The sequence below is a fragment of the Echeneis naucrates genome, chromosome 14 (assembly GCF_900963305.1).
Source record: "Echeneis naucrates chromosome 14, fEcheNa1.1, whole genome shotgun sequence".
NCBI lineage: Eukaryota > Metazoa > Chordata > Actinopteri > Carangiformes > Echeneidae > Echeneis > Echeneis naucrates.
The window spans coordinates 2,033,514-2,046,082 of NC_042524.1; the positions used below are offsets into that span (position 1 = coordinate 2,033,514).

The 12,569-nt window shown below is 44.4% G+C and overlaps 1 protein-coding gene across 2 annotated transcripts in view; it reads right to left on the reverse strand.

The window, feature by feature from the left end:
* Positions 1-12,242, reverse strand: part of klf8 (Kruppel like factor 8) — a 50,675-nt gene extending 38,433 nt beyond the window's left edge. For both annotated transcript variants that reach the window (XM_029518666.1, XM_029518665.1), the window contains exon 1: positions 11,920-12,242. In XM_029518666.1, coding sequence (XP_029374526.1) covers positions 11,920-11,946 — 27 coding nt within the window. In that variant the 5' untranslated portion in view covers positions 11,947-12,242. The remainder of the gene's footprint in view (positions 1-11,919) is intronic.
* Between the last annotated feature and the right edge of the window lie 327 nt (positions 12,243-12,569).

The window sequence follows — 12,569 nt, forward strand, 5'->3', positions numbered from 1 at the left end:
TAGACAAGATTGAGCGTGCGAGTGTGCCAACGCTGTGCCATGACGATCAAGTCAATACAGATTGATGCCAGTTTAGGCAGCATGGAACCGGAGTGTTCCCGCGAGCGATGAGCTACCGCTTGTAGCACGTGACCGGAGATTCCTCCCACAAAATCAGGAGTCCTGGTCTCTCCTCTATGGAGCGGGCAGCCCAGGCCCTGATATGAGACTTGGCACTGCTCTGGCTCCACCTTCGACCAGCTCTCTGCAGATGGTCCAAAATCCAGATGTTCAACCTCACAGGATTCGCTGTTATGGCTCACATCTAGTTCGAGGCATGAAGAGAAGCCGTGGTCACGCCATGAACGCTGTTTTCTGCCGCCACATGACGCGAACAAAAATCAAATTGCAGATTTCTGACCAAATCCAAATCCAGTAAGTGTGGATGGTGTGTCCATGAGGGCGGAGCTTGGCCGACGAGTTTGTTGTGACATCACAAAGTAGCAGAAGTCCTTACAGCAATTTTTAAGACTTAGTTTGGGCAACATAATCCAAACAGCAGCAAAGTTTATGCTCGATTAAATGGTCAGGTTATATATTGATATAAATACATGTTGCTGACATTTTTTTGCTGTGTATTAACATTAAGAGCTGAACATGCCAATCGCTGCTCCCACCCTCATTTCACTGCTGACAGAAGTTAATTCATCACACCTGGAATATCTACGTACTAAAAACGGCAGTGAGCTTTGTCTTCAGTATTCTAGACAATGGAGACGAGCCGCTGCCAATTAAGTTCAGGGTCATGTCCTGAGAACAAACATGCAAGAGCCAAGTTAACAGATTTACTGCTTTTATTTTTCTACGTCCAAACAAATGTTGTCATGAATGAGTCAGCGAACAAAACAAACCGCCCCGGGTCTCTCTTTAGTCTGACTCTTTAGAAGATTTCTGGGAGGATTTTGACCACTCGAACGCTGAAGTACGAAGCAAAATCCAGAAATCAGCCCTCTGCATTAATACAGCTAAGCTGGCAGGCGGGGGGGCTTTTGTTTTCAAAAGTGCCCTTATCCTCTGTGTAATACAGGCCGAGTCTGCTGTGGTCATGTGATGACGATCAGCTGACCTCTGTTACCTTTAACCTTATTTCCACCTTCAGCTCCGTCACCATGGCGAAGATGAATTTCCCCCAAACATCATGATGCTGTGCAGGACCAGCGTCAATCTCCCATGAAGCTTTGCACATCGTCTCCCCGTCATCGTCACTATTCTTTATGTCCCTCTGTCATTGATATAACCTCCATCTCCTGCTGCCCCCCCCCCCCCACACACACACACCTCATCCTCCACCCCCCACCACCAACCCTTCCTTCACTAACTTCCTCCTCCTCCTCTTCCTCCTTCAACCCCCCCCAACCTCCCACCCTTACGTCCCCCTTTTCTTTTCATTGTGGCCACTTTGGCAGCGCGGCCACAGTTGCCATGGTGACAGGATTCTTCCCCCCCACCCCCACCCCACCCACTCCCCTCCCGTTAATGACTGTGGCATGGTTGGTAGGGGGTCACTCTTCACCACCACCACCACCACATCAGGGCCTAATCTGAGGTGACACAGCCAATATCCACACACACACACACACACACACACACACACACACACACAAACGCACCCGTGCATGTTGGCATGCGGCAAATATTCACAGAAGCCCACTGAGAAGAGTGTGTGTGTGTGTGCACACATACACATTCACATATGTATAACACACACATACAGGCCCCTCCCACTACACCAAACACCCATGCACAAACACATATGCACACACACATTCATTCACATAATTCACAGTCACACATTCCCATTAGGAGTGTGCACACACACACACACACACACACACACACTTCCTCTCCATTGAACATCCAGTACCAAAGCCTCTCTTCTCTGTTCCCTCCACTAACGAGAGCAGAGACTTCAGAGCTGATGAATTCGCTCTCACAAATTTCACGCTTACAGTTTTAAGCACTTAATCGATTCAGCTTTCAACCTTTCCGGGTCCCTCAAAAAATCCAAAGCACCGCAAACTTCTGCTGAAATACTGGACATGAAAAAAAAAAAATAAATGGCAGCGACGAGCGATGATATTTATCAGCTTCCTCTTGAACTGAATTATCATCAGGTAACTTACTTTTATAATACCAGACCGTCACAGTTCCTATATCTTCACTTCTCTTGTGTTTTATTCTGAAGGGATCTCTGAGCTGCTCTCCTTGATTGGCTTTTCTTTTTTTGTTGTTGCACAATCCAAGTTGGAGGTCAAAGTTGCATTTCCACTGATAATTATCTCCAGACGCAGGACGAGCGTGTGTGTTTACATAGATAATTACCTGCATGTGGCCAGGAAACTTTGCATGCTTTTTAACCACAACAGAGAAAATCAAGTTCTGCTCTGAATGATGCACAAAGCCGGTAAAAAAAAAAAAGGAGTGTCGAGCTTCAGCTTTCCTTTCTCACTGTGGTTCAATGGGCAGTTAGCATCGATGCTAAAGGCGTAAGTTTCCCCCCGAGGCTGCTGATATCTTTGAAAGAGGAATCATTTGGGAGAAACAGAACCACAGATGTTCCGGGCTCAGAGCTCACAAACATGGCTTGATGGCTCAGAAAACTGTTATCAACATGGCTGAAATGCAAAATGTGAATGGAGGGAAACAAGAGGGGCTGATGAAGGGGAGGAGAGGAAACACGCAAGCAGTGAGGAAAAGATGCTCGAGAACACGGACGGGCCACGGCGAGAGAAGTCAGCCGTTATCAACGCCAGAGTCCGAACAAAGCCGGGCTTTCTAAAGCTGCAGCTCACATGACAAACTCTCAGCCGCTCTGTGACCTCCAGATAGAACTAAAGTCTTTTCCTACTATTAGAGCTGGTATTGTTTACGCCGGGACATCAACTCCACAAACATGGGCCACACCAAGCTTTGTCAGCAGCGCCGACACCGGCCCCACCCTGCAAACCAGCCAGGCCGGCAAACTGTGAGCTGAGTGGAGCAGCAAGAAAGGCAAGAAACAGGCTCACCAGTCGGATAAAAGCACTTTCAGACACAGTTATTCCCGTTTCTTTCTGCTATCTGCCTCACACCTTTATTCTTAGATAACCAGGCTACACAAATGTCTCTAACACGATTCCCAGCCTTTAAAAAAAACCCAAACATCCAGCCATGTGTTGGTTTAATATATCCACAGTCTGAGATATATCTGCCTCCGAGATATAACAACACAATGGAGGTGAACAGATTTCATTTGTGGCGTTAACTGAAACACACACACACAAAAAAAAAAACCCCAAAAAAAAAACACGCTCAACCAAACTTAGAGATAAATGCCGAAATGTTCATAGATACAAATTCAACATGCTGAATTTCTAAAAGCTGCTATCAGCTGCGTTCCAGCTCGGGGTCAGTTGCGATCGTGGGATCTGTGTGGACTTCTGATCATGAATAAATACTGTGACCAACAATCTGGTATGTGGGTCAAACACATGTTGAATGTGTGTTATCTTTTATCACGCATTGAATTCGTGCATGCAAGTGCACGTTCACATTCATCTGCTCGCCGACAGACTGACACGTCTTCACCCAACAAGTCTGCTTATCAAACGACGGTCAGTCAGTAATCCCGCTGGTCAGCAGAAGACATGATCAAATCCATCTTCTTTGTTTTTTTTTTGGTGAATGAAGAAGCAGCTGGGCAGTTTACAGTAATGATGCTGACCCTGAAAACGGCACAACAAGGGGAAAACTACAACCAAAGCAAAAACCAACAAGACTTTCAGTTCGGTGTCACAAGCAGATGGTGCGAATGTGGAGAATGGAGTAGAGAGAAATAAGGAGGAGGAGGAGGAGGAGGCCTGTAACAGACAGAGCTGCAGTGTGCCTCACAGCCCTGTACTGCAGCACTCTGGACATCTTATAATGGAGTCAAATAGTCCATCACAGCATGAACTAGATCCCATTTCCCCTAAAAATGTTTACCAAAACTAGCGCCAGGGGGTAGAACAAGGAACTATTTTGTTGACAGCTCAGACCAACACTGGAGTCGTGCATCAACACTCCGGTGAAGAAATCCTGCACATCAGAGGCAGGAGAGAATTAACATATTAAAGACTTTAAAGGCAGAAAAAACACGTCTCCATCAAGCTGATTTGGGATTTCATGCACTAAACAGGAAACACACGGGTGAGACTGAGAAGCCAAACCAAGGTCAATGTGGACTTCCTCCTTAAGGACGTCATTGTAGCCTGGATTCAAATGTCAGGGTATTAAAGTTAGCGATGACGTGCAGGGTTGGATTTTTCGGTATTGTGGCAAGAGAATCATCCAGTTCCACTCTGTTCTGCCTTCACCATACAACCGGTGCTGTGTCTCTATAAATAGCCCTAAACCCCAGGGGCAGGCCAGCCTCAGCACGGCTGCCCAGCAAACACGGGAGAAGAAACAAAAAAACAAAAACACAGCGACACTACCAAAAAAAAAAAAAACCAACTCCCAGTCTGTTAATTCTCCACGATTCACATGTTCTCCTACCTGAATGAAGCAGACACTCCCCTTAATGCAACACCTTTACAAAGGCCCAACGTCTCAGCCTCCACTTTTTTCAGGATTTGTCAGACCTGGTTGACGAGGAGAACCAGTGAGGTCCGGGTGAAAAGGCCACACTGAGCAGATGTTGTGATTGATGGGGGGAGTTGAGGTTGAATCCTGACTGGTTAAGTTCGTCCACATCAGTCCAGAAAGCTCAGAAAGCTATTTCTTTTCAAAGCTGGCTTAGTGAACAAGGACTTGGTCATGTAAAAAAAAAAAAAAAAAAAACCTGAAACATTCAGCCATCTTACAAAATCTATTCACGTCACTGAGGAAGCTATTCTGCAACAATAAGCCTCGTTAAAACAACAACGTCAGGAAGTTTTTCCGACTGGCAGCGAGTGCGCCGTTTCACCATTTCATCTTTGATTTTATTTCTTTACTTATTTCTGGCTTGATTTACTATCTCAGTTAATGTTTTCCTAATTAGTTGATGGTCTCAGTCTCTAATTCTTCAATACGACGTGATGTTAGTTTTTTTAAACTGATGGTCCCCTTTAGTGGAGAATAGACCATAAAGCAGGAGATGCTTTGGGGCTTGACGATCAGGATGAAGTTCAGAGCCGGTCCAGTGCGGCTCTCAGGCTGAGAGATTTTCTATCACTAAAATCAACATTAATTGTGCTGTGGTGAAATTTCTGCTTTGTAATGTCTCCGAAGGAAAAGGCCTCTTTCTGTTGAAGTACATTATTTCGCCTCCTCCTGATCTCCCATAACTCCAGATCGAGCCTGAGATAAATTACAATGCATACCGTAACACCACCCTGGGTGGCATGAACGCAATGATATGTCATCGTTTCATTATACAAACTTATCTTCTCCTCCCCTCCCAGAAAGCATTTGTCTTCATCTTGCAGCAGTTGCAGCTTTCAGTAAGTTAGGTAGAAGTTAATATTTGCACATTCTGGTCCAGCAAGTGGGCAAAAAAAAAATAATATTAGATTTCCCTTTATTTCATTGTGTCTTTATAATAAATGGAGTGTGTGTCTGTGCGGCTGTGTAGTGGAGTAGAGACTAATGAAAAACACACATCTGACATTTACTTCCCTCCTGATCTCCAGCCATTCTGCTGCCCATTAATTCTCAGTGATTCAGTGACTGAATGACCCGAGCGAAACGACACCCGCCAGCGGTGACCCCAGTGATGATCCTAACGCACCCACTCCATTCCTCACGATACGCCTTCATACCTTGTTCTCATTTATCTCTTCTGTTGCACAGACACTCCAGACACACACAAACACACAAGCAGTCAGGCAGCGAGCTGGCCGGCTAACCAGTCAACCACCCAGAAGTGTTGCTTCCCCACCTGACACACAAATACTTGCAAGGTTGAAACAAGCTGCCGCGGGCAAACGTTTTTTTTTTTTTTTTAGCTTTTCTTCTTCTTCTCTCTGCCGTGTCCTCTGACGGTCACAGAGACGCCCCCATCAGCCGACCCCTTCTGGTTTTCTTTAACATCATCGGTGACTGAGGATCTGAAGCTTATTGTGCTGCTGCGCACGTCATAAATTACCCCGAATAAGAGTATCACATAAAACAGAAAATGGAAAAGTGCAGTGAGCCAGTTCGCTCCGACACCTCCTCACCACCTGGAAAACACTTACAGCGACACTTATTAGAGAGCCCTGAGCTCAGCCAGTGAAGCGTAAGAGGCCTAATCTCCAGGTCACAGGTGCCTTTAAATTACAATCTCACCCCCAGATACTTCTACTTCCTTCCAAAAGCATCAATTTATGACATGCCAGGTCTGTCTTTGCAATCAGATTGTGTATTTCCAGTGCAGCCACTTTCCCTTGAACTACAACCGCTTACGCCACAGTTAGCTTTCCCAGAAGCTTCACCGGGAACAAATTCACCACTGCCAAAAAAAGAAGTTCTCCATTAACAGAAACAGTGGTGCATTGAGTGTCTTGCTGCTAAACACTCAGAGCCAATGCAATTCCTCCTCAAATAAGTCTGAACATTAAAACGGATGGCTTAATGGTGCAAAATTGACTCCATGGTGCAGTAATGGCTGACTGAGACACTGTAATGTATATGTGGCAAAAGTCGGCCAAAAAATAAATAAATAAATAAATAAAACCTTTGGAAAGGAATCCGGCTCACCAAATCGGTGCAAAATAGCCACAGAATAAACAGGGCCAACTGGTTTTAGAGTTGTAGAGTATTACATAACAGCCAGACAGGAATTAAATTTTCCATTTAAGAGACAATGATAGCAGCACGCCAGACAACCCGACCTGTTCTGTGGGTCCATTGTATTCCGATCTAAATTTGACTTCTAGAAATCATTTCATGTGAGTAGAATTTGATATCTCAATGTAAAATTTGGTTTTAACCGTTGAACCGCAGTCCTGCATGTTTTGGTTCCCCAGTAAAACCGATTTAAAGCTTTTCTTCGATCTTTATGAACTAGATATGCCTGAACTCTGACAAAAACAGACCGTTTTTATGAGATGAAACAATTCATTCAGCACATTAAGTTTGCTGATGCCATATTTTAATTATCTCAAGGGAACCTTTAAGAACACTGCCACGGTAAAATTCTGTTGACCAGACGAGCGGCCCAACATCCAGAAGCCTTAAAACAGGCTGTCAGGGCTTCTACAACTTTGTGATGTCACAACAAAGCATCCTTCATTCCTTGCCGGATTTGGTCTGTGCATGTTTGTTTTTTTTTTTCTGAAATCTGAAATCTGAAATGATGAATCATTGAATTTCCATTCAATGACACATGCAGCATTAATTCTCTTCTGATTGGCTGCCTGAAAAGATGTAAAACTACAAGTATACCTTCTCACTGATAAACCCTTCGAATAAAAGCTGGGAAAAGTGTGACATGTAGGAGCTTTAAAAACGTTTCTTTTTTTAGCACTTTCAAGGAAGCTCCAAGTTTGAAAACTATTTAATGTGGTACATCGGGAAAAAAATAAAAATAAGAACAATCAAAACCAGATGATACAAAAGAGAACTAATATGGATGTTGTGTTAAGGCTTTACTAATCTGTGTTGCTCACACAATACTGTGCAACAACATTAAAAAGAAAAGGTTCTCCTCTTCATGTCGCATTTAAATGACCTAAAGCCAGAAGCTGTCAGCAGTGCTGCAAAATCTGAACATTCTATACAAAAGGTAAACTTTCCCCACTGCAGTTGTGTAACTGTGTAGTTGACAGTGTTCCAGATGTTGATAAGATAACGAGAAGTTTTTTTTTTTGTGTGTGTGTTTTTAACTGCGATTCAAGGCTGAGGTGACACTGTGGCAGTAACTGGCTGATCCTGGTCACTCCACCCATCTGTGCCATCAGTATGATGTGTGTGTGTGTGTGTGTGATGCAAAAGGGGATACACCCACACAAACACACACATACAGGCAGACTTTGGATCCAAGTGCCCTTTACTGCTGATGCCCTGCCCAGGAATATACGACTGACCCCACTCTCACGTCAACAGCTCAGCTGATCCAGGACAACACATAAACACACACAGACAGACCCACACACACACAGTACACCGCTATCAGTTAACTACACTTTGAAAATTGCACTGCTTTAAGTCTGATGAGAAGAAATTGATTTCTGCTCCACAGTGTCAGAAAGTAATGATCTGGGTCAAAGGTAAAAGTAAATAGAGAGGCAGAATGAATGACGGTGTTCTCTGAGCTTTTCCAAACAGCCATCTGGAACAACACAACAACAAATCATCAGCTAAACTTCAGAGAGTAAAGAGTCTCCCTGTATTTGACACACTTTGTCACTTCTGTCACCAACAGTAACGTCCAACATCTGAGCGACTGTCGTAACACAAAACAGCTTCAACTACTAACCCGCAGTATTTAGAGTGTGTGAATAAACATCTGCTTTGCCACCACCGAGCGACTGATGTAACAATCAGGACGTCTAACTGTTCCCAATAAAGCTTTTAAGGCACACAAGCATGGGCTGCAAAACAAAGTGCGCCACCTACAGAAGCTTCCCAGCAGAGCTATGAGAATGGTTCTCAGAATGCCTGCACCTGATCCAAAAAATATTAATGGATGCAAAAACTTTTTTTGGTTTTCTTCACAGTCCTCACCCTCACTCAAAAAAAAAAAAAAGTAATGACGACATCACATCGCCTGAGCTGATGGGGAGTCAGCCCAATTCCACGGTAATGACAGAGCGGCCTTGCCCGACTTGATTGACCTGAAAATAACCTGGACCGGACTCAGCGTGGGGCCTGAATCAGATCCTGTATAACAGGAATCAACTGGATCAGTTCAAAATCATCTGTCACATTCCCGACTCATGACAATGCAGGAAAAAAAAAAAACCAACACACACACACACACACACACACACACACACTGCACAGTTTTACAGCTTTATTCCCCTTTTGTTTGCATCCAACTTGTGACGTAATTTTGCAACAAATTTTGAAGCTGCAATAAGCAGCTGCTTCTGTCTGGAAAACACATCTACTGTTTGCCTTTTTTCTCATTGCAGTCCGCCTGCTCAGACTTTTGATTTTCCAGTCTGAATTTCTCTGCATGCAACAAAGAAAGATGTGGGGGGAACCCACCCTCGTTTCTCCTTATTTGTGTTTTTCGGGAGAGAGCTGCAGATTTCAATCAATTTATTGTATTTGATAAAGAAAATCTGGCGCTCGTGTTGCTTGTCTGAGCTGCTGACGTGTAGCGTAAGTCAGAAATGTCTCTTTTCTTTTATCTCATGGATTCATCCAGTCTGATTATAATTGTACAGTGGGAGCCAAACCGGCACCTTCACTGGGCTGTGCAGCGTGGGACTGAGAGCGTCATTATATGGATCTATTTGGGTTCCGCTTTCACTTAAAGGCAAACCCAGTCACATGTTTTTCCCCACAGCCCAAAGTGCTCAGAGCATTTTCGCCGAGTTAGCAAGTTAGCTACCTGCTAGCTAACTCAAACTGAAGCTCTGACAAAGTGTTGTGTTATAAACTGCCGTGGTCTATACGCCTTTGTTAGCATGCAGGAGATAAGTTAATGGTGAAACCAAATACCAATAATGGTTACTGGCAAGAATCTGAAAAGTAACTTGCCAGCTAGCTTTATGATTTTTAATCCAACTTTGAAATAAATTGCTCATTTGCTTTAATTGAACCAATGGTGATTATTTCAACTTCCTGGCAAGTGTTTGCATAACCACACGTCCATCTGCCTCAGTCCCAATTAGACTGTCAATAATCGCAATTATTTCCATTTCACACTCACGGATATCAGAGAATCCAGCCTTCATTTGACAAGTGTGAAATAACGGCTTGTTGTGAGAAGAGCGCTGGATAGCGTCCCCGCAGTTTATCTGTTAAACCATTATGGTGTTGTTTTCCCACGATGATAAACGAAAGTCCAAACGTTTCCTAAAATGGAAATGAAAAATGTCGGAGGGCGAGCTACTCGGATCATTCTTCTTGTCCAAACGTCAACATTTCTTTATTCACACGGCTGAAAGATGGAAAATTCAGCAGCTGTTAATGGTGATGCTGTCCGAACATGCAGGATGCAAATGTGTCCGCACAGATGAAACTACAGGTAAGAGTCAAACAAAGGCCACGCTCTGCCTCAGTGTGAACAGTCTGACTGAAAAACCTTTTCTCACAGCCGCTTTAACGACTTCCCAAAACACAATCACCTGCAGCTGCTCATCAACACCGCCGCAGTGGAAAGGTTTACCGGAGCTGTCTCTTAATCCAGCAGCGGCTCAAGAGAAAATTAAGCAAACTACTGATCAACACACAGCACACACAAACATTGTGACGTTGTGGTGTCTGAAATTGTTTAAGCAAAGCTGTAATAATAACTTCATCATGTTTTTTGTCTCATTACTTGCTGAAGTCTTCATCAAGCAAAAATAATGATGACCAAGTGACATTTGATGATCCCAGTGACTACGCCTCCCGACCTGACAATATTATAAAGAAAATATTTAACATAGTTGATTAAATCTCACTGCTGTAGATACTATGGAGAGTTTTATGGACCAAAAAAAACCAACTAATTAATCTAGAAAATAATCAACATCACCTTTCACTCCAGAAAATGTTGGAAATTTTTTACTCTTAATGTCGCCCAAACTATAAATTATTGAGAAATAATAGTCAACAAAGAATAATTTCAATTAGTTGCAGCAACAGTACAGTTATTATTATTATTATTAATTTTGGAATGTCATTCTTCCAACTTTTGTATATTTATGCTAATTTAGAAAGAAGACATTTATTCAATATTTGTGTTAGTTATTATCGAGGTTACTGCTAATGATTAACTTTTCTAATTGTTCCTCACTATTAAAAACACATTTCTTCTTATCTGCCATGTTTTTGCTAATAATGACATCGACAAATCTGCTTGTGTACCAAGATTTTCGCCACCTGCCTCTAATGATGGGGAGCTCCAGTCCCAAACAGATTTTTCTCATTAATCTGACACATGACGAATGCACACACATGAAATGATGTCAAAGATGGAAAAATAAAAATAAAATAAGAAAAAAAAAAAAAAAAAAAAAAAAATCAATCAACCAGCGCAAACACAACACACAACAAATGGTCTGCTATGCAAGGTCACAGGTCAAAGTTCACTTGGACTTTGTGTCCGGCGGAATAACTCGGCACCAACATCCTCCCTGAGAAACCAACCGAGCGCGTCAATCTGGATCTGGATCTGATCACCTCTGGATTTCATTCACTTTTTTTTTTGGGGGGGGGGGGGCAAAGTGAGCTGTGTGGAAACCAGAATGTAATGTGGAGGCTGAGGGGGCAGCAGGGCCCTTCAGCTGGAGGCAGTTCACCTGGCTTCTTCCCAGGGTGCAGTGTGGAGGGCTGCTGGCCCTTTAAAAGCTAAGATGGTGTCCTACAAGCTGCAGTTTGTGCCTTCCGTTTCCTTCCTGTCTCTCAGAGATCACAGAGCATTTAAAACTGAACCTGACTTAACCTCTCTCTCACACACACACACACACACACACTGAGGTTTCCGTGTCAGCTGTGAAAATGAATGCGCTTGATGTTCTTGCAATGCGAAGAGGTCGCTGGTTACAAAACTCCTCCGCTAATTGCAAAATAAAACCGCCTGCCTGCCTTTGCAAGGATACACTTTGCAATTGGCTGTTCCAAGAGACGCACACACTGGCTGACATTCATCCACATATAAACAGGAATACACACACACACATGGCACATGTTGAGCTGACAATGTCAACTCCTGCTTGTGTGCAGAAGGCAGATCGGCCGCACAGGTAGATGCGTCCCTCTCCTTCACTGGCCGGGCCAAAGTCAATAAGGTGCACTTACTTTCTTGTTACGGGTCTCCGTGTGCATCTCGGTTGCCGGAGCGGTGCAGCGGCGGAGGGGTGGAGCAGCAGGAGACGGAGGGGGGTCGGTCGGGGCTTTGGGTGTAGCTCTATCTGGATAAGAACTGTTATAAGAGAGAGAGAGGAGGGTATGTAGGGTGGGAGGAGAGGGGGGGGGGTTGGCCAGTTTTCCCACCTTTACACTGAATATTTTTTTTTTTTTAAGTCGGGATATGGAAACACGATCCCTGCCTCTTCCAAGTGTTTCTTTTCAGTTCATGTCCGCAGCGTCGAAGGCTCCTTCGGCTTTCCCCCCCACCAAAAAAAAAAAGAACAAGCACACAGCCGGTCTCTCTGAGCCTCTCCCTCTCTCTCCCTCTCTCTCTCTTTCTCTCTCTCTGTCGGCGTGTTGTTGCCGTGTATTGAAGGGCTGGGCTCTCTCTCTCTGCCTTTTCCTCCTCCGCCTCTCCCTGCTTGTGACCCCACCCTGCGTCCCCACCCCTCATCTCTCTGTCAGTCAGCAGGGCTGCAGGGCTGCAGCGCAAACCCTGCAGCCCTGCAGCCCTGCAGAGAAGCCGCCGCGACCGGAGCTGCCGGCGACCCGACACCGGCTGCGGGCGGGCGGGCAGGCGGGAGAGAGGCACCAAGCAC